At 40.9% G+C, this 25,705-nt stretch overlaps 1 protein-coding gene across 1 annotated transcript; it reads left to right on the forward strand.

Annotated features, from left to right (window-relative positions):
* Positions 24 to 25,032, forward strand: CCT6B (chaperonin containing TCP1 subunit 6B). Its single transcript, XM_005674603.3, has 14 exons — positions 24 to 260; positions 2,208 to 2,271; positions 2,981 to 3,115; positions 7,022 to 7,195; positions 9,999 to 10,102; positions 12,238 to 12,348; positions 12,507 to 12,666; positions 14,448 to 14,530; positions 15,228 to 15,324; positions 15,622 to 15,769; positions 19,724 to 19,857; positions 20,925 to 21,027; positions 23,471 to 23,543; positions 24,836 to 25,032. Exons 1-14 carry the CDS (start codon positions 124 to 126, stop codon positions 24,906 to 24,908), a joined length of 1,596 nt encoding a protein of 531 aa, XP_005674660.3. The 5' UTR covers positions 24 to 123; the 3' UTR covers positions 24,909 to 25,032.

A 25,705-nucleotide genomic window follows, 5' to 3' on the forward strand; every position in this document is an offset into this window, starting at 1 on the left:
ACGTCACTTCCTGTTGGATCGCGGGTTGGCTGAGGCTCCGGAGCGTGGGCCGTGGCGCACGGGTTTCCCTCAGACTCGAGGCAGAGGCAGCTTTTGTTGGCGTGTACGCTGCTGCAGGTGGCCATGGCCGCGATAAAGGCCGTAAACGCCAAAGCTGAGGTGGCGCGGGCACAGGCAGCTTTAGCTGTCAATATATGCGCCGCCCGAGGGCTGCAGGATGTGCTGCGGACCAACTTAGGCCCTAAGGGCACCATGAAAATGTGAGGCGGCGGTTGGAGCGGCGGTTAGGGCGTTGGGGATTTGTTGGGTGTCGCGACGCGCTCTGCGTTGGACGTTCCGCGAAGAGATTGGAGCGATGTGCACGCGCTTGTGGGCCTGTTTTCCCTCGTTCGGCATTTCTGCCTTGAGCTGTCTAGCCTGGCGGAGAAGAACTTTTCCCCGAGGAAAGGGCCCTCTAGTGAAGCTGTCATACCTACCCCCTTCCTGCCCCCCAACTTGTTGTTGAGGTTCATATGCAACTAGAAAGTTAGTTCATTTAGTGTCTCATATGAAACATAGGCCCTCTAACTCCCCTGTTCTTTATTATGCCCTTAGTTTGGATTTTGTTTGGCATTGTGTTGTAGTGGAGACGGCATGGGCTTTAGAGCCTGGCAGGCTTGGGTTCGGATCCAAGTTCCCCTTCTAGCTATGCAAGATCAAGTTCTGTCAATTTTGGCTGTGAGTCCTTGAGCAAGTTGTACGCTCTGTACCAGCGCTTCATCATAGCCATCCTTTGAGCCTGTGTTTACCTAGGACCGGTATTTAGAAGAGAGAGAAAGTGACTGGTGAGGGAAAAAAGGTGTAAGAGGAGAGAGGTACAGTTTCAGAGGAATGAGCAAAATAAAATTAGCGGTGAAAGAGGGCATTTATTCTAACTGGGATGCTGGGAATGAGATGTTTAAGACACGGTTTCTGATCTTAAGGAGTTCTAGTAGAGATGAATGTGCTAAATATATATATGGGAAGGGACTGATTACTGATGGCAGAAGGGAAAAGGAAAAGCTTCTCAAATAACAGGATTTTTCATCAGAGTCCTGCAAGATGAGTTAAGAGTTCACAGGTTGGGGAAGGGAGTAAAGGCCTTCTAGATAGAATAACTTCAGGAACAAGAAAGCCCAGTGGTGTAGATCCAACAGAAACAAAACTGAACATGTTATGTTAAGGGAACCACAAGATTTTCCCACAAGATCTCATTTGGTAGAAGAGGTAGTGAAAAATAGACATTATCCAGACTGGGAAAGGTAAACTATATCATTGCTAAATAGTTTGGATTTTACCTTGAAGGTGATGGAGAACATGAAAATTATGGTAGGGGTGTTTGTTTTGTTTTGTTTTGGCCTCACCCAGTGGCATGTGGAACTTCCCAGGCCAGAGATTGAACCCATACCACCCCAGTGACCCAAGCTGCTGCACTGAAATAATGGATCCTTAATCTGCTGCACCACAAGGGAGCTCCATGGAAGCTCCCCCCTTTTTTTTTTCTTTTTTGGTAGCACCCACAGCATATGGAAGTTCCTGGGCCAGGGATAGAATCTGAGCCACAGCCGTGGCAATGCTGGATCCTTAACCCACTGGGCCACGGTGGAACTGCTCCATGGAAGGATTTTTGATCAGGATCTGATTGAATTATATTGCCTCCTAGAAAGATAAATGCAATGTGGAGGGTAGATTCAAATACAGAGGTATCAGGATGCTAAGTAGTCTAGACAAGTGATGATGATGACAGTGAAAATAAACAGGAAGGGGTAGATTCAAGAGACATTTAGGTTGTAGAATTGACAGAACTTGATCATCTAATGAATGTGAGGGATGAGGGAAAAAACTTAGTTGAGTGGATGAGTGCTAACATTTCATGAAAAAAAGAAACCCGCAGAAAAGTCACAAATTTGTGGTTCATAGATTTCCAGGCATTCTTCCAAGTACCAAACCACTATTTATAACTCATCCACTACTCATCCTTAAACATGTAAATGTTCCATTTGAAATGAAATTGCCCTAGCAGTCCATCTGGGGAGAAGTGATTCCAGGGGTTGTAAACGGTGGTATCATTGTGGTATCTATCCCCCCACCCTGTGGAATGACGTTTTACTTGTGTTAAGGGGAGTGGAGTGGCAAGCACTGGAGACTGTCTTGCCATGTGATGTTAATAATCCTTGTTTTCTGAACAGGCTTGTTTCTGGTGCTGGAGACATCAAGCTCACCAAAGATGGCAATGTGCTGCTCCATGAGATGGTGAGCGGGTGCTGCTGACTTAATAAACCTTAATAAGCCTTAATTGAAAACATTGTGCAAATTGTATGTCTTTATATGTTATTTATTTATTTATTTTTGGCCGTACCTGCGCATGGGGCAAGTTTCTGGGCTAGGGGTTGAACCTGAGCCGCAGCAGTGACAATGCTGAATCCTTAACCACTAGGCAACCAGGGAACTCCCAATTTGTGTATCTTTAAACTGAGGCTGCCCGCTAAATACTGCAGTCATGCGATATACTTGTTAGATTAAACCTTAGGGGAAAAAAAGTCTATTGACTGCTTTCAAATCTTTGTATAGTACACATATATAATAGCTTAGGGATACTTCCAAATTAGTTACATCTTTTAAAGGCACTGTGTTATGTTCTTTGTAATCATGGGGAAAAAAATCCTTTGCAATTTTAGTAAATATATTCATCTTCCAGATTGAAGGATTTAATCTTATTTTGGAAATGTCAATGCTTTCCGAAGCAAAGACTCTTTTACAAAATGTTCAAACCTCATTAATTCTCAGTTTTTAACTTCTGGTTTTGACATTTATTATGTATGATAATATAAAGCTTATGAACTTAGAGAACGAAGCTTATTTCATTTCTTAATTTTACTTTTGACCCTTAGGTTATTTTGTTTTTGGTGGACTATATCTTTATCTCATTCGCTCCCTTATTTTAATCCGTTGCTTTTTTCAGCAAATTCAACATCCAACAGCTTCTTTGATAGCAAAAGTAGCAACAGCCCAGGATGACATTACAGGAGATGGTACTACTTCAAATGTTCTGATTATTGGAGAGTTGCTAAAACAAGCGGATCTTTACATTTCTGAGGTATTAGAACTTAGAATAGAATTCGCATTCATGTGGTACTTTATTTTGAATAGCGACTTATTTATTTTTTGCTAGTAGAATGGTTTAACTTTAGAGGGCAAAATTTAACTTTTATCAAGATATTTTTGAATGGCTAGGCAATGAAGTCTATTGTATAGCACAGGGAATTCTGTTCAGTCTCTCTCTCCTTTTTTTTTTTGCTTTTTTTGGGCTGCACCCTCGGCATATGGAAGTTCCAAGGCTAGGGGTCGAATCAGAGCTGCAACTGCCAGCCCACGCCACAGCCACGCTAGATCCAAGCCACACCTGTGACCTATACCATAGCTTATAGCAGCTTCGGATCCTTTAACCCACTGAGCAAGGCCAGGGATCAAACCTGAGTCCTCATAGATGCTAGTCAGATTTGTTACCCTTTAGCCATAAGGGGAACTCCCTGTCCAATCTCCTGTAATAGAGCGTGATGGAAGATAATATGAGAAAAAGAATGTGTATGTATGTATGACTGGGTCACTTTGCTGAACAGCAGAAATTGGCACATTGTAAATCAACTATACTTTAATTAAAAAGAGGTGTTAGGAGTTCCCGTTGTGGTGCAGTGGTTAACGAATCCGACTAGGAACCATGAGGTTGCGGGTTCGGTCCCTGCCCTTGCTCAGTGGGTTAACGATCTGGCGTTGCTGTGAGCTGTGGTGTAGGTTGCAGACGCGGCCGCGTTGCTGTGGCTCTGGCGTAGGCCAGTGGCTACAGCTCCAATTCGACCCCTAGCCCGGGAACCTCCATATGCTGCGGGAGCGGCCCAAAGAAATAGCAAAAAGACAAAAAAAAAAAAAAAAAGGTGTTAAAAACTTGGAAAAAAGATATTTTTGGACAGTTATAAATGGAAATAATGGACTTTTTTTAAACCAAAATAATAGTGTTTATTGAAATTATATACCTCTTTTTAAAACAAAATATTTGAGATATATAAAAAGTTAAAAAAATAAGCCATGTACCCATGACTAATAATCTAAAAAAAAAAAGACATCAGTGATAAAACCAGTTTATGCACCTTTTAAAAAATAACTGGAGAAAAATTATTGAAGGTCTTCCACATTGTGAATTTATCTACCTTCTTAGTTTGATTTCCCTTTATAAACTACTCTAGCCAGATTCATCTGTTCATTGGGCTCTGAAATCATTGCACATATTTCTATCTCCATGCCTTTGTTAAATCTGTGTTCTTTTTATTACTTATCTATCTTTTCTAATTAAGTAGTTGAATTTTTGCTCTCTTTCAGAGATAATTTTAGCCAAGCATAATCTAATCAGTGTTAAAGTTATTACTTCTTTGTGTTTCATTTAGTATTGGGAATTATCTATTAATTCAGTACCTGCTACTTATCTCAGGATGTCTCTTTTTTTCCGGTGTTGCTCATGGCATGCAGAAGTTCCTGAGCCAGGGGTGGAACCTGTGCTACAGCAGCAACCCTAGCCACTGTAGTGACAACACCAGATCCTTAACCTGCTGTGCCACAGGGGATTCCATTCTCAGGACGTTTTTTTTATAAACAGTAGAGACTTGACTAAAAATCTCTAAACAACAGAAAAAAAATTATGTCCTACCCAGGTCCTTTCTGTCTCTTAGGTCTTCTATTTATTTATTTTTGTTCGTATGTATGTATTTTTAGGGCTGCACCTGCAGCATATGGAAGTTCCCAGGCTAGGGGTCAAATTGGAGCTGCAGCTGCCAGCCTACCCCACAGCTGTAGCAACAGCAGATCCTAGCTGCAGCTGCGACTTACACCACAGCTGTGGCAACGCTGGATCCTTAACCCACTGAGCAAGGCCAGGGATTGAACCTGAATCCTCATGGATAGTCAGGTTCTTAACCCATTGAGCCACAATGGGAACTCCAAGCTCTTCCATTTATAATGCTGTTTCATCGTGGCCTTATTTCCATCCGGAATGAAAGAGTGTCAGAAGAAAGTTAGTGCACCCCTTACTAACTCTCAGCTGGAGAGGGCAAGACAACCGTTCACCCAGCCATGGTTTATAAATCCTTCCTTTATATGATTGACCCAACTTTGGTCCTATGTCCATTCCAAACCAATGACAGTTTTTAGGGAAACTGTCTTAATCTAATCAGGATCTGAGCTTCCTCTGAAGCACTGAGGAAGAGAGATATGTACATTAAATTAGGGTCGGGCTAGGAAGAAAGAAGTTAGGGAAGATGGAGACGCTGATAGACACTAACATAGTTATGCAAGTGTGTGGCAGGGCAGTGCAGAACTCCGCACGGCGTAGGATAGGAAGAAACACTGAGGAGGGAGTGGTGTCCTCTGCTGGCCTGAGGTGGTCAGGAAGCACTCTGGAGGAAATAAGGCCCCGGGCTAAATCTTTAGGATGAGAAGGAGTGAGCCTGATGAAGGAGGAGGGAGTAAGGAGAACGGCCTTCCAGGCAGAGGGAATAACAGGAGCCAAGGCCCAGAGAGAAGTGTATGTGCAGAGACACAAGCAGTTTGGTGTTGGTGAGGTTTAAAGTGATGTGGATATTAGTGAATAGGCGTGTATTATATTAATCAAGAAGAATATTCCTATGAACATATTCATGAGTGAGGTGGTCAGACTGGCTTTTTTTTTTTTTTTTAATTATATGGTCGCACCTGCAGTGTTTCGAAGTTCCCTGGCCAGGGATTGAATCTGAGCTGCAGCTGAGACCTGCATCGCAGCTGTGGGAATACCTGATACTTTAATCTACTGTGCCATGGCAAGAACTCCTAGATTGGCCTTTTAAATATTTGGGGACGTTTTAAGGGAATCAAGACTGAATATTTTTTTTTCTTCTTTTTAAGACCACACCTGAGGCATGTGGAAGTTTCCAGGTTGAATTGGAGCTACAGCTGCTGGCCTATGCCACAGCCACAGCAACAGGGAATCCGAGTTGTGTCCATGACCCACACCGTAGCTCAAAGCAAAGCCTGATCCTTAACCCACTGAATGAGGCCAGGAATCAAACCCGCATCATGGATACTAGTTGGATTCATTTCTGCTGTGCCACAGTGGTATCTCCAAGATTTTCCTTTTAAAAAAATTTTAAAATTAAATTTTTTTTTCCTTTTTATGGCTGCACCTGCAGCACACGGGAGTTCCCAGACTAGGGATCAATCAGAGCTTTGAGTCTTCATCCTCACACAGACAACGTCAGGTGTCTTAACCTGCTGAGCCACAGCTTGAACTCCAGGACTGAAGATTTTCATAGCAGTCTGGGTGAGAAGGTGTGAGGTCCTAGTCTGAGGAAATGCTTTGAAGATGGTTAATAACATAGGCTCTGGCATCTAGCCTTGTGAGTTTAAATCCTCACTCCACCTTTTATTAGCCTGGTGATCTGAGCATTTAAGCCCAATTGCCTCATCTGTGAAACAGGAATGATAACACCCACTTTATTGTGTTGAGAGAACTAAAATAATAGATGTAAAGCCCTTAGAATAGTGCCTGGCACAAATGCTCAGTAAACGTCAACTTTATTTATTTATTTACTTTTAGGGCCCCACCTGTGGCATACAGAGGTTCCCAGGCTAGAGGTATAAGGGCAGGTACAGTTGCCAACCTGCACCACAGCCACAGCAACGCAAGATCTGAGCTGCATCTGCCACCTACACCACAGCTCATGGCCACACTGGATCCTTAACCCACTGAGCAAGGCCAGGGATCAAACCTACATCCTCATGGATACTAGTCAGATTCTTAACCCCCTGAGCAACAATGGTAACTCCCAGATGACTGTTATAAATTACATATACTTGTATATAGTGACATTGATGTGGGTAATATTACTTTTTTTTGGACATACCTATTAATAGGAAAGGATGATTATTTTCACTTTGAATGACTTACTTTATAATTTATAGATTTATGTTGCTATATTAGGGCCTGCACCCTAGGATAATAGCTGAAGGATTTGAAGCTGCAAAAATAAAGGCACTTGAAGTTTTGGACGAAGTTAAAATTAAAAAAGAGATGAAAAGAGAAATCCTCTTTGATGTGGCTAGAACATCTCTGCAAACTAAAGTTCATCCTGAACTGGCTAATGTATTAACAGAGGTATGTGGTTAAACTTTTGCATAACGAGTACAGCCTAATACATGGTGATCTTTTTTTTCCTATAAGATGATCAGCTATTGCATATGGTTATTTTGAACATATAATAAAATATAGAAAACATATGCGTATAGGCTTATTTATAAAGTAGATTTGATTCTTTAGAATAGTATATGAAATTTCACAAAGTGTAATATTAAACCTTCTTCTAAGGCTCAAGGTTTTTTTTTTTTTTGACTGGCCTGTGGCTTTTGGATCTCCTGGGCCAGGGATCAGATCTGAGCTGAGGTGTAAACTAAGCCTCAGCGTGGCAATGCCGATCCTTAGCCCACTGTCCCGGACAGGGGAACGAACCTGCGTCCTAGCACTCCTGAGTTGCTGCTGATCCCATTGCACCACAATGGGAGCTCCTTTAAGGCTTTTTTGACTTGAAAGTTGAGAGGGACTTGGCTGCCTGTGGATCATCCCCTGTGGAAGCCCTTGTGGTGATGTACTAGTCTCTTAAAGGTCCATATTTATTACATGAGGTAGGAGATATTGTTTTGGCCAAGTGCCTTGTAGTTATGGTTACCACTTTAATGAACATGATTGGTTGATCTGATAGATAATATTCACCTCTGCAAAATGTATGCTCATTTACTTCTAAAGGTAGAATATCAGGATAAGATTGGGTATTTGGGGAAGGTTTTTATCAGGTAGCTATAGTTTGATGATATCATCATTCCTCAGCTTTGGAATTTCTGAAATTCGAATATATTAGTTTATAAGGAATGATGAGTTCATCACAACCAAATTCACAAGACACAAGAATGCTATCTTACTAATTTACTTTGAGAAATATAAATACCAAATGGACGGGAACACCTAAGTTGTTTCTGGTCAATTTTCTTTTTTTTTTTTTTTTTTTTTTGTCTTTTGTCTTTTGTTGTTGTTGTTGTTGCTATTTCTTGGGCCGCTCCCGCGGCATATGGAGGTTCCCAGGCTAGGGGTCGAATCGGAGCTGTAGCCACCGGCCTACGCCAGAGCCACAGCAACGCGGGATCCAAGCTGCGTCTGCAACCTACACCACAGCTCACGGCAACGCCAGATCGTTAACCCACTGAGCAAGGGCGGGGACCGAACCCGCAACCTCGTGGTTCCTAGTCGGATTCGTTAACCACTGCGCCACGACGGGAACTCCGACTCTACGTAATTTCTATTTTTAAGAGTACATGTATTTAGTAGACCAGAATCCTCCTGCTATCTGTTAGGGGCCCCATTCTCTTTTGGAGTTATAGAAACACTAATACTCTTATTTTCCAGTGGTTTGTCATTATTCCCTTTAGGCACCCAACCCCAAAATCATATTATCACAGTAAACTTTTCCTAAGATAGTATTTTTTTTTTTTTTTTGCTTTGCTTACATTTTAGGATGGTTATACTATAGCACTTAATTTTTTTTTTGGTCTTTTTTTTTTGCTATTTCTTGGGCCCTCCCGTGGCATATGGAGGTTCCCAGGCTAGGGGTCGAATTCGAGCTGTAGCCACTGGTCTACACCAGAGCCACAGCAACGCGGGATCCAAGCTGCGTCTGCAGCCTACACCACAGCTCACAATAACGCCAGATCGTTAACCCACTGAGCAAGGGCGGGGACCGAACCCGCAACCTCATGGTTCCTAGTCGGATTCGTTAACCACTGCGCCACGACGGGGACTCCAGCACTTAATTTTTACAGTCAGTTATTTTCATATTTTTTTTTTCTCTTTTGGGTGCCCAGTGGCATATGGAGTTCCCAAGCCAGGGATCATATCCAATTCCTGGGATCCTTAACCCACTGTGCTGGGCCGGGGATTGAACCTCCATCCTGGTGCTGCAGAGACACTGCCAATCCCATTGTGCCACAGCAAGAACTCCTTATAATTACTTTCTGAGCTAAGCAATAGGCTGAGTTGTGCTGTGCTTCTCAAGTTGCATATCCCTGGGGATATTTGGCCGAATAAACGATACATGTCTTTCTGGAGTATCAGTTTTAGCTTTATGGTTTTGGGGAAAGCATTATTTTCACATTAAAGCAAACATGTGTATGTTATGGCATGACATGGAGACTTTTCATAGAAAACACAAAACTTTAAAATTTCCTGTTGTAGTTCCCGTTGTGGCTCAGAGGGTTAAGGCCCTGACACAGTATCCATGAGGATGCAGGCTCGATCCCTGGCCTCGCTCAGTGGGTATTGCCAAAAGCTGCGGTGTAGGTCACAGATGTGGCTTGGATCTGGCATTGCCAAGGCTGTGGTGTAGGCCTGCAGCTGCAGCTCTGATTCCACCCCTAGCCCGGGAACTGCCATATGCTGCAGGTGTGGCTCTTAAAATAAATAAATAAATAAATAAATAAAATTTCCTGTTGTTATAGCCAGCAGATTTGAGCTCTTTCCTTAGAGTACATTTCCTCCTTTTCCATTAAAGTGTCCTTTGGTGGAAAAGTTTGGGTAGTGTTGGTATAGTAGGCTTAGCAATTAAAGATACCTGATTTCTATTCCTGACTCTGCTACCTGTTAGACCTTGTTTTAAGACCATAACTTCTTAAAGTCTTAATTTTCTTATCTGTAAAATAAAATGTTTGGGCCTGATAATCTCTGAAATTCCTGTAGGCTCTAAAGTATCCTTTGGTTATTATTAATGTCCTTGACAAAGTGGCACTTTTTGGCCTTGCCTGTATCTTGGAGCCTGAAGAACTTTTATCTGCTTAGTCTGGTGATAGACTACTTGGGCCACTGGTTTCTTTAAATGGACCAAATAATTGACTGTTCTTGTTCATTTTTCTTTCAGACTGTGGTGGAGTCTGTTTTGGCTGTTAGAAGACCGGGTTATCCTATTGATCTCTTCATGGTAGAAATCATGGAGATGAAGCATAAATCAGAAACAGATACAAAGTAAATGGCATAAACTTTGGCGATATTTAAATTATAGAATACTTGTTTATCTTCATACTCTTTTTTTTTTTTTTTTTGTCTTTTTGCTATTTCTTTGGGCTACTCCCACGGCATATGGAGGTTCCCAGGCTAGGGGTCGAATCGGAGCTGTAGCCACCGGCCTACGCCAGAGCCACAGCAACGCGGGATCCGAGCCGCATCTGCAACCTACACCACAGCTCACGGCAACGCCGGATCGTTAACCCACTGAGCAAGGGCAGGGACCGAACCCGCAACCTCATGGTTCCTAGTCGGATTCGTTAACCACTGCGCCACGATGGGAACTCCCTATGTTGATACTCTTTTATTAATTTTATTAATTACTTTTATTCAATATCAGTCTATTCACTCAATATATATTACCAGGAGCCACTCACTGTTTTAGGTACTAGGAATGAAGAATAAACAAAACAGGATTTCTTTCTTTAAGAATCTTAGATTTCTAAGGAGTTCCTGTTGTGGCTTAGTTGTGAAGAATTTGGCTAGCATCCATGAGGATGCAGGTTTAATCCCTGGCTTTGCTCAGTGCGTTAAGGATCCAGCATTGCCGTGAGCTGAGGTGTAGGTCGCAGATGTGGCTTGGATCTTCCAGCATTGCTGTGGCCCTAAAAAGTAAAAAAAAAAAAAAAAAAAAAGAGAGAGAAAACAATCAGCTATGTAATATGCTGCTGAATGTTTGAGCAAGTTGTGAGCTGAGAACCATTAGATTTGGAGAACGTTTAGTTTTTTGGTGGCTTTGATTAAAGCTGATTCAATCAAGGGGTGAGTGAAAGTCAGATTGAAAGTGGGCTCAGGGGAGACTGTTTAGAAGTGAGTATGCAAGTGTAGACAACTCAGAGGAGTTTAGCTATAAAGGGGAGCAAAGAAGTGGGGCAGCAGCTAGAAGGGAAAATTGGAATGAGGTTAAAGGAGAAGAATTTTTTGTTTTAAAGATGAAAATTACTTTGGCAAGTTTGTATCCTAAGGAGGATGCTCCTGTAGACAGGGAGAGTTGATGTAGGGGAAGAGGGGACAATTGCAGAAGCAGAGGGGGAAATGGAATGCAGAACTCAAGGGAAGGGGTAAACCTTAGGGGCATGGGCAGTTCATTCCTAGTTACAGGACATTCAGGATCAAGGGCCAGTGGATTAGTAGAGGTAGTGATGGGACAGTGTTTTTATTTTCTCAAGGAAGCAAGGTCATGTGCTGAGAGTGGGAAGCCGGGGGAAGACTGAAAGAGACTTGAAGAGCAAAAAATATTGGACATATAGTTTGTCTCTTCCTAAATAAAATATCTTCACCTGCAGTTAGGAGTTGGAGTAATCTAGTTAGGTTAACATTTTGAAAACTCCCATATAATTATGTTTAACTATTTTAAAAATTATTTCCTTACCATAGTATATAATAAATATTGGTTATAAAAGACTTGTAAGTGGAAATGCCATTCCCTAATTGGGTGTAAATGAATTTTTAAAAGTTATAAAAATATATGCTCTTAAAAGATCATTTGGAAAACAAGAAGCCTGCCCCCCTAGGTTATCTCTATTCTTACATAACTCAAACAAAATTCTACTCTTAGTTTCTTCCACTTTTCCTTTTCAACCAAGGTGCTTATTTAAAAAAAAATTAGTTATAATCATTCTTTATATGCAATTTGTCACTCCCTGCTTATTAACTACCCTAAATATTTTTTCCATGTTATTGCATAGTTTTCATGACTAGCACATATATGAGTCATTACCTACTGAACAGTGCCCTATTGTTGGACATTTAGGTTAACAATTTTTAGTTGTTCCATATAATTATTTTGAACAAATGTTCCTAAGAGACTCATTGTGTGCCTACCTTTCATTACTTGATCAGCCATGTCACATGTTTGAGCCACATAATTTAGAGAATAATTCTGGTGTGACTTTTCATTGTGACTTCACAGTCACACTGTGTTAAAATAGGTTCTCTTTCCTAATTTTACTAATTATATATTAGGCAATAATTCATTGGCTCAAGGAAACTGTGTGCCCTGGTGGTTCTGTTACAACTTTAAGAGTATAATTTTAATCTTACACCAAATTGGAGAGAGTATATTCAAAGTAAGAAACATTATGTGTTTTTAAAAGGTTGATCAGAGGACTGGTTTTGGATCATGGTGCCCGTCATCCAGATATGAAGAAGCGAGTAGAAGATGCATTTATCCTTACGTGTAATGTATCACTAGAATATGAAAAAACGTACGTATGTCAGTTACTCTTTGTATTCTTTGAAATTGTTTTTTTCTAAATGTCTTTTTTAATCCCTTTGTTACCTCCCAAGTATTTAGTATAAACTCTTTCTACCTTTTCCTCTTCCCTGCCTTGCCTTTACTCGTTTGTTTTTATTGATCTTTTAGTGAGGTGAGCTCTGGTTTCTTTTATAAGACTGCGGAAGAGAAAGAGAAATTGGTAAAAGCTGAAAGAAAATTTATTGATGACAGAGTACAAAAAATAATAGACCTAAAAGACAAAGTCTGTGCTCAGTCCAATAAAGGATTTGTTGTCATTAATCAAAAGGTAAGAAGGAAAGTTTAGATTTTAACTGTGTGGAAATGTTCTTCAGTGCTTTGCAAAGTGGTTTGTTGACCCCCTTTCAAGGGTCAGACACGTTTGTGAGGTCAAAACTATTTTCATAATATTAATAGTGCCTTTTATATTGTGTTGACATCTGCAATGATGATGCAAAAGCAGCAATAGGTAAAGCTGCTGGTGCCTTATTAGTACAGATCAAAGCAGTAGCACCAAACTTACCAGCCATCATGTTCTTTATTGTCACATCACCTTTTACACAGAAAGGCCAGTTTCATTTAAGAATGTCTTGAAGTGGTAAAATTTATTAATTTTATTAAATTTTGATCCTTAAATATGCATCCATTTCTTTATTTTTTAAATTGAAGTATAGTTGATTTACAGTATTGTGTCAGTTTCAGGTGTGCAGCATAGTGATTCATTATTTTTGCAGATTATATTCCATTATAGCTTATTGTAAGATAATGATTCCTTGGACAGTATGTTGGGCTCTTTACCTGCTAAGTCACAACAGGAACTCCTGAAATGCCATTTCTATTTGAAAGTATGACTGACAGAATGGTTTTTAGATGTGGGTATTTGGTAGGTTTTCCTCAAAAATGAAAAGACCAGATTTTCTTCATATACTTTTTTTTTTTTTTTTTGGTCTTTTTGTCTTTTGTCTTTTTAGCGCCGCACCCGAGGCATATGGAGGTTCCCAGTCTAGGGGTCGAATCAGAGCTGTAGCCACTGGCCTACATCAGAGCCACAGCAACGCCAGATCCAAGCCAAGTCTGTGACCTACACCACAGCTCACGGCAATGCCGGATCCTTAACCCACTGAGCAAGGCCAGGGATCGAACCCAAAACCTCGTGGTTCCTAGTCAGACTCGTTTCTGCTATGCCGCGATGGGAACGCCCCCTTCATATACTTTAAACAAAATGATGTATCACACCAAATTGAATACAGAAGCAGATATGAGAATCTAATTTTCTGTCAAGATAGACATTAAAAAGATTTGCAGGAGTTCCTGTTGCGGCTCAGTGTTAATGAACCCGACAGATATCCATGAGGTTGCGGTTTTGATCCCTGGCCTTGCTCAGTGCGTTAAGGATCCAGCATTGCCAGTAGCTGTGGTGTAGGTTGCAGATGTGGCTCGGATTCCACGTTGCTGTGGCTGTGGCATAGACTGGCAGCTGCAGCTCTGTTTCAGCATCCCCTAGCCTGGGAACTTGCATATGCTGCAGGTGTGGCCCTAAAAAGCAAAAATAAATAAATAAATAAATAAATAAATTTTCCTTAAAAATGTCGTTTATGTTAATGTAAATGTGTTATTATTTTTAATAGATTAATAAATATTTCCAAAATGTCATATTTTATTTATTTATTTTTTTTAAGGCTGGACCTGCAGCCTATGGAACTTCCCTGGCTAGGGGTAGAATTGAAGCTGCAGCTGCCAGCCTACACCATAACTGCAGCAACTCGGGGTCGAACTGCATCTGTGCCCTATGGCACAGCTTGTAGCAACACCCCATCCTTAACCCACTGAGCAAGGCCAGGGATTGAACTTGCATCCTTATGGACACCATATTGGGTTCTTAACTTGCTGAGCCACAATCAGAATTCCAAAAAAGTCTTAATTTTAATTTATAATGTGGTTAAATATTATAGATACAGCTCTTTGGGTTCTTGATAATTTTTAAGTTTCTGAAGCAGTACTGAGACCAAAAGGTTTGAGAACTACTGGCTTAAAACATGCTTGCTAACTTTTATGCTAATTTGATTATAGGGAATTGATCCATTTTCCTTAGATGCTCTTGCAAAACATGGCATAGTAGCTCTTCGCAGAGCAAAAAGAAGAAACATGGAAAGGTAGGTATCCTAATTTTTTTGACAGATTAAATTGAAATTATCCCATGTGTATTTCTTTTAGCTTATACGTAAATGTTGAGCAAAATGTAGCATACAAATTCCAAATTATGTTCAGACTTTCAGTAAATAATGGAACTGTTAAAATCAAGATTGTTAACTGACTTCAGAACTTTTTCTCATTAGAACCTCAGAAAGTTTCCATCTTCTTAAAACAGGTTTGTTTTTGTTTTTTGTTTTGGCCATGCCTGTAGCATATGGAACTTCCCAGGCCAGGGATCAAACCTGAGCATAGCAGTGACCTGGGCCGCTGCAGTGACAACGCTGGATCCTTAACCCACTATGCCATGAGGGAACTCCCTAAAACAGGTTTAAAAAACAATAGGAGTTCCTGTCTTGGTGCACCAGAAACGAATCCGACTAGGAACCATGAGGTTGGGGGTTCAGTCCCTGGCCTCACTCAGTGGGTTAAGGATCCGGGGTTGCCATGAGCTGTGGTGTGGGTCGTAGATGCGGCTTGGATCTGGCGTTGCTGTGGCTCTGGTGTAGGCCGGCAGCAACAACTCCAATTAGACCCCTAGTGTGGGAACCTCCATATGCCATGGGTGAGGTCCTAAAAAAAAGACAAAAAAACAAAAGAAAGGAATTAGTCTGTATGTTTTCCATAACCAAAGCTATGGTGCCATGTATGTGATTTCAGACTTTCTCTTGCTTGTGGTGGAGTGGCTGTGAATTCTCTTGAAGATCTCAGTATAGATTGCTTGGGACATGCCAGTCTTGTACATGAGTGTACATTAGTGAGTATTTCTTTGGGCAATGGTTATAAAATGAATAGTAACCCTTTTTTTGTAAAAAAATGTGAAATTTTTTAATTCAGGTTTTATATTTTGAGAATTCCCAGGAGGGATTTTACAATTTATTTACCTAAATGTTTGTTAAGAGTTCAAATATAACTTAATTTCTTTTTAACATATATTTAGTTATGTTTGATAAGAAAAATTCACATGAAGATTGGATTCTAATATTATAAACTAGGTCTTGATTTCATAATGACATTACACATTAAAGTTATATCTTCTCGTATTATCCTTTAGGGTGAGGAAAAGTTCACTTTTATTGAGGACTGTGTTAACCCTCGCTCTGTCACCTTGTTGGTTAAGGGACCAAATAAGCATACTCTCACACAAATCAAGGATGCCGTAAGAGATGGACTTCGTGCCATCAAAAATGCCATTGAAGATGGTAAGCTCTTTTCTATGATAGATATGAACCTCATGTTTTTTTCTTTTTTCTTTTCTTTTTAGCTGCACTGTGGTATGTGGAAGTTTCCAGGCCAGGAATCAAACCTGTGCCACAGCAGCAACCTGAGCCACAGCAGTGCAACGCCATATCCCCAACCCGCTGGGCCACCAGGGAACTCCAGGGCCTTCTTATCCTAGTCACTTTTTTTTTTTTCCTTTGGTCTTTTTAGGGCTGCACTTGCAGCATATGGAGGTTCCCAGGCAGGGGTCCAATCAGAGCTGTAGCCGCTAGCCTACGCCAGAGCCACAGCAGTGTGGGATCCGAGCCACGTCTTTGACCTACACCACAGCTCACGGCAATGCTAGATCCACTGAGCAAGGCCAGGATCAAATCAGCAACCTCATGGTTCCTAGTTGGATTCGTTTCCCCTGTGCCATGACGGGAACTCCTCCTAGTCACTTTTGATAAAAGCTAGTAGCATTTTTTTCAGGAAGATAATGTGTATGATTCAGGAATATGCCTTTGGTAGTCAATTCTTAAAATTTAGAATATAAAGGAAAATGGACTATTTTTCTATATCACTTAAACCTCTTAATTTTTTAAGAATTAATTTATCAATATATAATTGACATATAATGAACTACACACATTTACAGTGTAGAGCCATTGGTGTTTCTGCTGTGGCTCTGACTGCAATGGCTTGAGTTGCTGTGGAGGTGCAGGTTCGAACCCCCAGCTCAGCCTGCGTAGGTTGTAGCTGTGGCTTGGATTCAATCCCTGGCCCAGGAACTTCCATATGCCTTGGGTGTGGCCATGAAGAAAAAAAAAATGTGGCCATGAAAAAAAAAAAAAAAAGCCATGAAACTATCCCCCGAGTCAAGGTAATGAACGTATTTATAATCCCTAAAAGTTACTTCATTGTCCCTTGGTAATCCTTCCCTCCTGCCTCTCCCTGGGTCACCCTACCCTCAGACAACTTTTCTGTTGCTATAGGTGAGCTTGCATTTTCTAGAATTTTGTATGAATGGAATAGTGTAGCATGTATGCTTTTTTTGTTTGGCTTCTTTTACTCAATATAATTATTATTACTCTTACTAGTTTTTATTTTATGGCTGCACCAGCAGTGACCCTAGCTGCTGCAATCAGATTCTTTTTATTTATTTATTTATTTATTTATTTATTTTTAATTTTTTTTTCCCACTGTACAGCAAGGGGATCAAGTTATCCTTACATGTATACATTTTTCCCCCCACCCTTTGTTCTGTTGCAATATGAGTATCTAGACGTAGTTCTCAATGCTACTCAGCCGGATCTCCTTGTAAATCTATTCTAAGTTGTGTCTGATAAACCCAAGCTCCCTGCAATCAGATTCTTAACTCAGGAGTTCCCGTCGTGGTGCAGTGGTTAACTAATCTGACTAGAAACCATGAGGTTGCAGGTTCGACCCCTGGCCTTGTTCAGTGGGTTAAGGATCCCGCGTTGCCGTGAGCTGTGGTGTAGGTTGCAGACGCGGCTCGAATCCCACGTTGCTGTGGCTCTGGCGTAGGCTGGTGGCTACCGCTCCGATTAGACCCCTAGCCTGGGAACCTCCATATGCCTCGGAAGCAGCCATAGAAAAGGCAAAAAGACAAAAAAAAAAAAAAAAAAAAAAAAAAAAGAAAGATTCTTAACTCATTGCTCTATGGTGGGAACTCAAAGCAGTATAATTATTTTTAGATTAATTGATGTTATTTTATTGCTAGATAGTATTCCATTATATGAATATGCTCCAGTTTATTTTATCACATTGACCTATTGGTGGACATTTGGTTGTTTACAGTTCTTGACTACTGCAAATAAAGTTGCTGTGAACATTTGTGTACAGGTCCTTGTATGGAACGTACACTTTGAATGCAGTGCTATGGAAGGTGTACCTTTAACTTTTTAGAAACTGCTGAACTGTTTTACCAAGTACCATTTTACATTCCTGGCAGCCATTTATGAGCATTCCAGATGTTCTGCATCTTCACCAATACTAGATATGGTCAGTTGTTTTAATTTTAGTCATCTTAAAATTAAAAAAAATTTTTTTTTCTCTTTAAGGCTATACCTGTGGTATATGGAAGTTCCTAGGCTAAGGATCGAATCAAAGCTGCAGCTGTAGGTCTTTGCCACAGCCGCAGCGACCTGGGATCTGAGCCGAATCTGCAACCTACACCACAGCTAATGGCAATGCAGGATCCTTAACCCACTGAATGAGGCCAGGGATCGAACCTGCATCCTCATGGATACTAGTTGGGTTCACTGCTGCTGAGCTTTGATGGGAACTCCCAAACTGTGGTTTTAATTTGCATTTTCCCAATTATCATTGATATCGAACATATCTTTGGTGAAGTTTCTGTTCAAATCTTTTGCCCTTTTAAAAATTGGTTGTTTGTTTTCTCATTGTTGAGTTTGAGAGTTGTCTGTATATTCTGGATACAAATAATTTTCAGATAGATGCCCTACAAATATTTTCTTCTACTCTGTAGCTTGTTCTTTTATTCTCTTAACAGTGTCTTTCAAAGAAGAATTCTTATTTCAATGAAGTCTAATTTATCAGTTTTTTTCTTTCATGGATTATACTTTTGGGTGGTATCTGAAAAATCTTAACCTAGGATCACAAAATTTTTCTTCTATATTTTCTTTTTTAAAATTTTATAATGATTTATATTTTTTCCATTATAGCTGATTTACAGTGTTCTGTCAGTTTTCTACTGTACAGCATGGTGACCCAATTACACATACATGTACACATTCTTTTTTGTCACATTATCATGCTCTATCATAAGTGACTAGATATAGTTCCCAGTGCTATACAGCAGGATCTCATTGCTTATTCATTCCAAAGGCAATAGTTTGCATCTCTTAACCCCAAATTCCCAATCAGTCCCACTCCCTCCCAATATTTTCTTTAAAAAGTGCTGTAGTCTTAGGTTTTACATTTAAATCTATGATTCATTTTAAGCTAGTTTTTGTACATGGTGCAAAGTATGGATCTAAGTTCATTTTGTGTGTGTGTGTGTAGGTATCAAATTGTTTTCAGCTCCATTTAATGAAAAGACTATCCTTTCACCACTGAGTTGCCTTTGCATCTTTGTTGAAAATCACTTAGTCCACATTTATGTATTGTTGCTGGTTTTTTTTTTTTTTTTTTGACCGCAACCATAGCATGCGGAATTTGCCAGGCCAGGGATCAAACCTGTGCTACAGCTATAACTAGAGCCATAGCAGTGACAGAGCCAGAAGCTTAACATGCTGAGCCACGAGGGAACTCCATATTTATCTGTTCTATTTCTGGGTTCTTTATTCAGTTTCACTGATCTCTTTATTTATCATGAGGTTAATATCATACTATCTTGATTACAATAAATTTATAACAGGTCTTGAAATCACTAGCGTTAATTCTCCCATTTTGTTCCTTTTCAAGTTATTTTGGTTATTTTAAAGCCTTTGCATTTCATATCAGTTTTATTTTATTTTTTTCTTTTTAGGGCTGCACCTATGGCATATGGAAGTTCCCAGGCCAGGGGTTGAATTGGAGCTGCAGCTGCAGGCCTATCCAACAGCCACAGCAACACGCGATCTGAGCCATGTCTGTGACCTACACCACAGCTCACAGCAGTGCCCAATCCGTAACCCACTGAGTGAGGCCAGGGATCACACTCGCATCCTCATGGATACTGGTCGGGTTTGTAACCTTTTAAGCCACAATGGGAGTTCCCTCAGCTCACTTTCCTGATACTGTAGAGACTGCCCACCCACAGCAGGAACTCCTTTTCTTTTTCTTTTTCTTTCTTTTTTTTTTTTTTTTTTACATTCTTTTAAAATATGTTTTAGATGCAGGCAAGGTAATAGAACATGAATTCCTAGTTGCTTTTTTCTCTGTTCTTCTATGTGGCATGTCTTGTCAATCATTTTTTCCCCCTCCAATAGGTTGTGTGGTTCCAGGAGCAGGTGCAGTTGAAGTAGCAATAGCTGAAGCTCTAGCTGCATACAAGCACAGTATAAAAGGAAGAGCTCGTCTTGGGGTCCAGGCTTTTGCTGATGCTTTACTTATTATCCCTAAGGTACAGCTCATATTATCTAACAGCAGAGTAGAAAGATAGGTGTTTAGTTGTATTTCTTCACACTTTTTTTTTTTTTGGCTGCTTCTACAGCATGCAGAAATTCTTGGGCCGGGGATTGAACCTGTGCCACAGCAGTGACCCAAGCCACTGCAGTGTCAATGCTGGGTCTTTAACCTGCTGTGTCATGGGAGAACTCCCTCTCCACACAGTTTAATCTAAGATATTTTACAGTTGTAGCAGAGAATCTTTTGGGATAACAGCTCTGCGTCCTTGTAGAGAACTACCTTTTTAATTTCCTTTGCCTTAATCTGGTTGTGAACCACTTGGAAACAAAAACTTTCAAATGTGCTATTACCATGAATTAAAACATTACTAAAAATGCTAGCAAAGTCTCTTTGGTAATGGTTTTAAAGTTGTTCATAATTTGTGGAATATTCATGAGTTAGACATCTATTTTTTCTTCCCCTAAAGCAGCAAAGTCAGTTAAGTAATGATCCTGTGGTTGGCGCACATTGGCAAATCCGGTACACATTTGGTGGTACCTTTTCACTCATCAGCTGTTGGTTTAAGACTACTTGGAAATAAACCTGACTTGGAGTACAGGTATCTCCATTCCTGTTGCCACAGCTCATGATGCTCCTTATGTGAATGAGGGGTACAGATATGTTGCAGATAGGCAGGTTTCCTTTAGCAAGTGCCCAGGAAAAACTGAAAAACATGTGGCTAGATGGACTAGAGGAAATGAGAACACCATTCTACTTCTTTCCATTAAAAAATAAATCTTCTGCAAGGAGTGAAATTAATATAGTGGGATGGGTAGAGAAACTCTAATGTCTTCCTCAAATTTAGTGTGATGTGTATAAGGAAAGTGATTAAATAAATATGAAAAATACTGGATACACATAATACTAATGACTTAGATGAAGAATGGAATTCTTCAAAAGGAGATGATTGTTATGGATATGTTTTCACAGGGCTGGAGAGCAGTGCTTTATTTTTGTATATGATACTCAAATATATATGAAGGCATTCCATACATATATTTATTATTATTTTTATTCTTAAAGGTTCTTGCTCAGAATTCTGGTTATGACCTGCAGGAAACACTAGTAAAAGTTCAGACTGAGCATTCAGAATCAAAACAACTTGTTGGTATTGATTTGAATACAGGTAAGAAAGTTAAAAAACAAAACAAAACAACTAGCTGTTTAATAAAAAGGTTATACTACAGTGATCCAGAACCTATAGTAAGGGAGTGGAGATTTGGATGACTTGAAGATTTAAATTTTGGGTGCCTTTGGTTTACTTTTGAACTTCTTAAAAGCACATATTCATTCATTTAAGAAATAGTTACTGAGTGCTTGTTATGTGACTCTTGGGAGTCACATAGAACAAAACAGGCAAAAATCCCTGCTCTGGTAAGCTTATGTTGTAGCAGGGAAGAATAGGCAGTAAATAATTACCTTAATAAGTTGCTTTTTCATTTTTTTTTTCTTTTCATAGCTGCATCTGCGGCATATGGAAATTCCTGGGCTAGGGGTTGAGTCAGAGCTGCAGTTTCTGGCCTACACCACAGCTATGGCAACACCAGATCCAAGCTGAATCTGCAATCTACACTGCAGCTTGCAGCAACGTCGCATCCTTAACCCACTGCGTGAGGCCAGGAATCAAACTTGCATCCTCACGGATACTATATCGGGTTCTTGAGCCTCTGAACCACACTGGGAACTCCCTCCTTTAGTATTTTTAAAGGTAATAAATTCTTTGAAAAAAGTAGGAGTTCCTGCTCTGGTGCAGTGGGTTAAGAATCCAACTGCAGTAGCTTAGGTCACTGCGGAGGTGTGGGTTTGATCTCTGCCTTGGTGTAGTGGATTAAAGGATCCCACATTGCTGCAGCTATGGTGTAGGTTGGAGCTGTGGCTCAGATTCAGTCCCTGGTCCAGGAACTTCCATATGCGTTGGGTGCTGCCATAAAAAATAAGGGAAATTATAAGGATGATTGTGAATGCTGGCACAGGAGCGTGGGGAGGGGGTTTCAGTGTAAAGAGGGTGATCAGGGTAGGCCTCACTAAGAAGGTCCTTTGAACAAATCAAAGGAGGAAGGAAGTTAGCCATGTGGGCACTAGGTAAGTAATGGCCTAGATAGAGGGAACAGCCAGTGGAAAAGCCATTGTCTGATGTTTTTGAGGAGCGAGGATATGAGAGAGGTGATAGAAGGTCAGATCATGCAGGGATGTGTGGGCCAGTCTACAGATTTTGAGTTTTTCTGCAGCAGCATTTTGAACAGAGGTGTGACATGGTTTAATTATGTTTAAAAGGATCACTGTTAAATGAATTCACCTAGTATCCATGAGGATACAGGTTTGATCCCTGGCCTCACTTAGTGGGTCGGGGGTCTGGCATTATGAGCTGTTGCAGATGTGGCTTGGATCCTGAGTTGCTGTGACTGTAGTGTAGGCCGGCAGCTGCAGCTCTGATTTGACACCTGGCCTGGAAATTTCCATATGCTGTGGGTGCAGCCCTAAAAAAAAGATCATTCTTGCAGCCGCATGGAGAGGAGTCAGCTGAAAACTGGAATTGCCATTAACTGCTTTGGAGAAGACTGTAGAGCAGGTTGTAGTGGCTGGAGGTCAGCATTGAATTTTGAAAAATTTAAGTGTTTGAAGTATCTGTAGATAGTTGGATGTATGAATCTGGAGCTCAGGAAAATGGTCCACCTTGAAGATAAAACCTTTTTTTTTTTTTTTTTTTTTTTTTTGCTTTTTAGGGCTGCACCTGTGGCATATGGAAGTTCCCAGGCTAGGGATTGAATCAGAGCTGCAGCTCCCAGCCCATGCTGCAGCTATAGCCACACCAGATCTGAGCTGTGTCTGTGACCTACACTGTAGCTCATGGCAACACTGGATCCATGACCCACTGAATGAGGCCAGGGATTGAACCTGCATCCTCATGGAAAATAGATTTGTTTCCACTGTGCCACAATGGGAACTCCAGAGATAAAACTTGAGAGTTATCAGAGTGTATATGTTTTCTCTTCTTTTGGTCACACCTGTGGCGTATGAAAGTTCCTGTGACAGGGATTGATTCCAAGCTGCAGCTGCAACCTACACCACAGCTGTGGCAACACTGGATCCTTAACCCACTCCACCACAGTGGGAACTCATGTCAGAGTGTATATGTTTTCAATCCAGAAGACTGGCAAAGATCACCTAGAGAGTGAGTGTAGAGAGAGAAGAGAAGAATCCAAGACGGAGCCTTTGGGTGCTCCTACTTTACGAGCTCAGGAGGAACAGGAAGAACCAAAAAAGTAGACAGAAAAGGAGCCACTAGTGCAAAAGCAAAAAAGCAGGCAACGGTAGTGGGAGACAAGTCTTCCACTTGTCTTGGAAGACCGGTCAAGAGAAAGTGGCCAGGAGGGTGTAATCAGCTGTGTTAACAAGTGCTGCCTTTAGATGAAGCATGAGAGTCGACCATTGGATTTGACAGCATGCAGGTCACTAGTGACCTTGTCAATAGTAGCTTTGGTGGTATAGGAAATATTGTTAAAATATGCAACCAATATTAACAGTATAGCAAGATTGCAGTATTGAAATAGTTTGTTTTTACTCTGCAGGTGAGCCAATGGTAGCCGCAGATGCAGGAGTTTGGGATAATTACTGTGTGAAAAAACAACTTCTTCACTCTTGGTAAGTTGATATTAATAAAAGAGAGTTTTAGGCATATAATTGGTAACACTAAGATTTTACTATTTTTTTCCAGGGAAAAATGGTTAAGTGTATGAAAAGGCATGGTATCCAGTTTTTTTTTTTTTTTTTTTTTTTTTGTCTTTTTGCCTTTTCTTGAGCCGCTCTCGCAGCATATGGAAGTTCCCAGGTTAGGGGTCCAATCAGGGCTGTAGCCACCGGCCTACACCACAGCCACAGCAACATGGGATCCGAGCCGCGTCTGCGACCTACGCCACAGCTCACGACAATGCCGGATCCGCAACCCACTGAGCAAGGGCAGGGACCGAACCCGTAACCTCATGGTTCCCAGTCGGATTCGTTAACCACCGCACCACGATTGGAACTCCAGTATCCAGTTTTTTAAGACTATTATCTGGGGAGTTCCCGCTATGGCTCAGTGGTCATGAACCTGACTAGTATCCATGAGGATGTGGGTTAGATTCCTGGCCTCGCTTAGTGGGTTAAGTGTCTAGCATTGCCATGAGCTGTATTAGGCATTAGGTATTAGGTAGCAGATGTGGCTCAGATCCCACATTGCTGTGGCTGGGTCTGTGGCCGGCAGCTACAGCTCAGATTTGACCCCTAGCCTGGGAACTTCCATATGCTGTGGGTGCGGCTCTAAAATGTAAAAAGAAAAAAAAAAAGACTAGCTTCTGTCATTATTATTATTATTTTTTTGGCCATACCCATGGCATATGGAAGTTCCTGGGCCAGGGCTTAAATCTGAGCTGCAGCTGCAACCTACACCACAGCTACAGCAATGCCAATTCTTTTAACACACTGTGCTGGGCTGGAGATGGAAGCTGCACCTCTGGAGTGACCTGAGCTTCTGCAGTTGGATTCTTAATCCACTGTGCCACAGTGGGAACTCCAAAGACTAGTTTCTGTCATTTATGTCCCTTTAACATTTTAGTTCTAGCAGTGTAAGTTATAGGAAATGGTAATTTTTACTGTTTGTCTGAGGGGGAAGGGGAAGAAGGAAGTACTACCCATAGTACCATATGCATAGTAGAAAAAAATCAAATGGTGTGCTAAAAATGAGCTCTCTTGTGCTGGAATATAAAATTAGGCTTCCACTTAATCAGCAAAGGAATTGAAATTATAATACGAGGGGTGATATTTGTATTTATAATAGCTGTGTCTTACCTCACACCAACATCACTGTAGAACAAAGTGCCTTTAGTAGCTGAAGATTGCTGGGAGGAAAGATAACTGTTGGTAAGCTTTACTCACCCTGTCATCTTTTTCCTCAGCACAGTGATTGCCACCAACATTCTCCTGGTTGACGAAATTATGCGAGCTGGTATGTCTTCTTTCAAAGGGTGATTGAATTCAAAATCAACTCTTCTAGAAGCTGAGACTTAGCATATCTAACATCCAATTCCCATTATAGAGCCTGAGCCAGTCTTAATTTTTACACAATAAATGCAGATTATATTTGTTGGCCTTAGAAGTCTCAAAAATATTTTATCAAAGTATAAAGAATACTAGAAATATTTTCACAGTAAAGAAATAATAATGAGGAGTTCCCATGGTGGGTCGGTTGTTAATGAACCCGACTAGGAACCATGAGGTTGCAGGTTCGATCCCTGGCCTCGCTCAGTGGGTTAAGGGCCCGGCATTGCCGTGAGCTTTGGTGTAGGTCGCAGACGCGGCTTGGATCTGGTGTTGCTGTGGCTGTGGCGTAGGCCGGTGGCTCCAGCTCCTATTAGACCCCTAGCCTGGGAACCTCCATATGCCGCGGGTGTGGGCCTAGAAAAAGACAAAAAAAAGAAATAATAAAGTATTTCCCTCTAGGAGTTCTAACTCCTTACCCTTTATCTCATGTGTGATATTATCATGTAAGAAATGTATATTTGGTCTTTATTCCCAGTTTCTGGCGTAAGAGCTACTAAAACCTTTGTACTTTCCTGAGTGATAGGGGTGATAGGAATATTTTTTATTATAATATTTAGTTTTAGTCCCTGGTTCCTGATGTAAGAGCTTCTAAGACTCTTGAAATTTCTGGAATTAATAAGAGTATCTTTTTGTATGCTAATGTGCTAACTCTTGGTGGGTCCCTAGATAGCTTTAGGCTGGGGGCTGGTTGCCAGAGGAACCAACTATGTGATTAGAGGGTTAGA

This window comes from Sus scrofa, chromosome 12, assembly GCF_000003025.6.
Source record: "Sus scrofa isolate TJ Tabasco breed Duroc chromosome 12, Sscrofa11.1, whole genome shotgun sequence".
NCBI classification, from domain to species: domain Eukaryota; kingdom Metazoa; phylum Chordata; class Mammalia; order Artiodactyla; family Suidae; genus Sus; species Sus scrofa.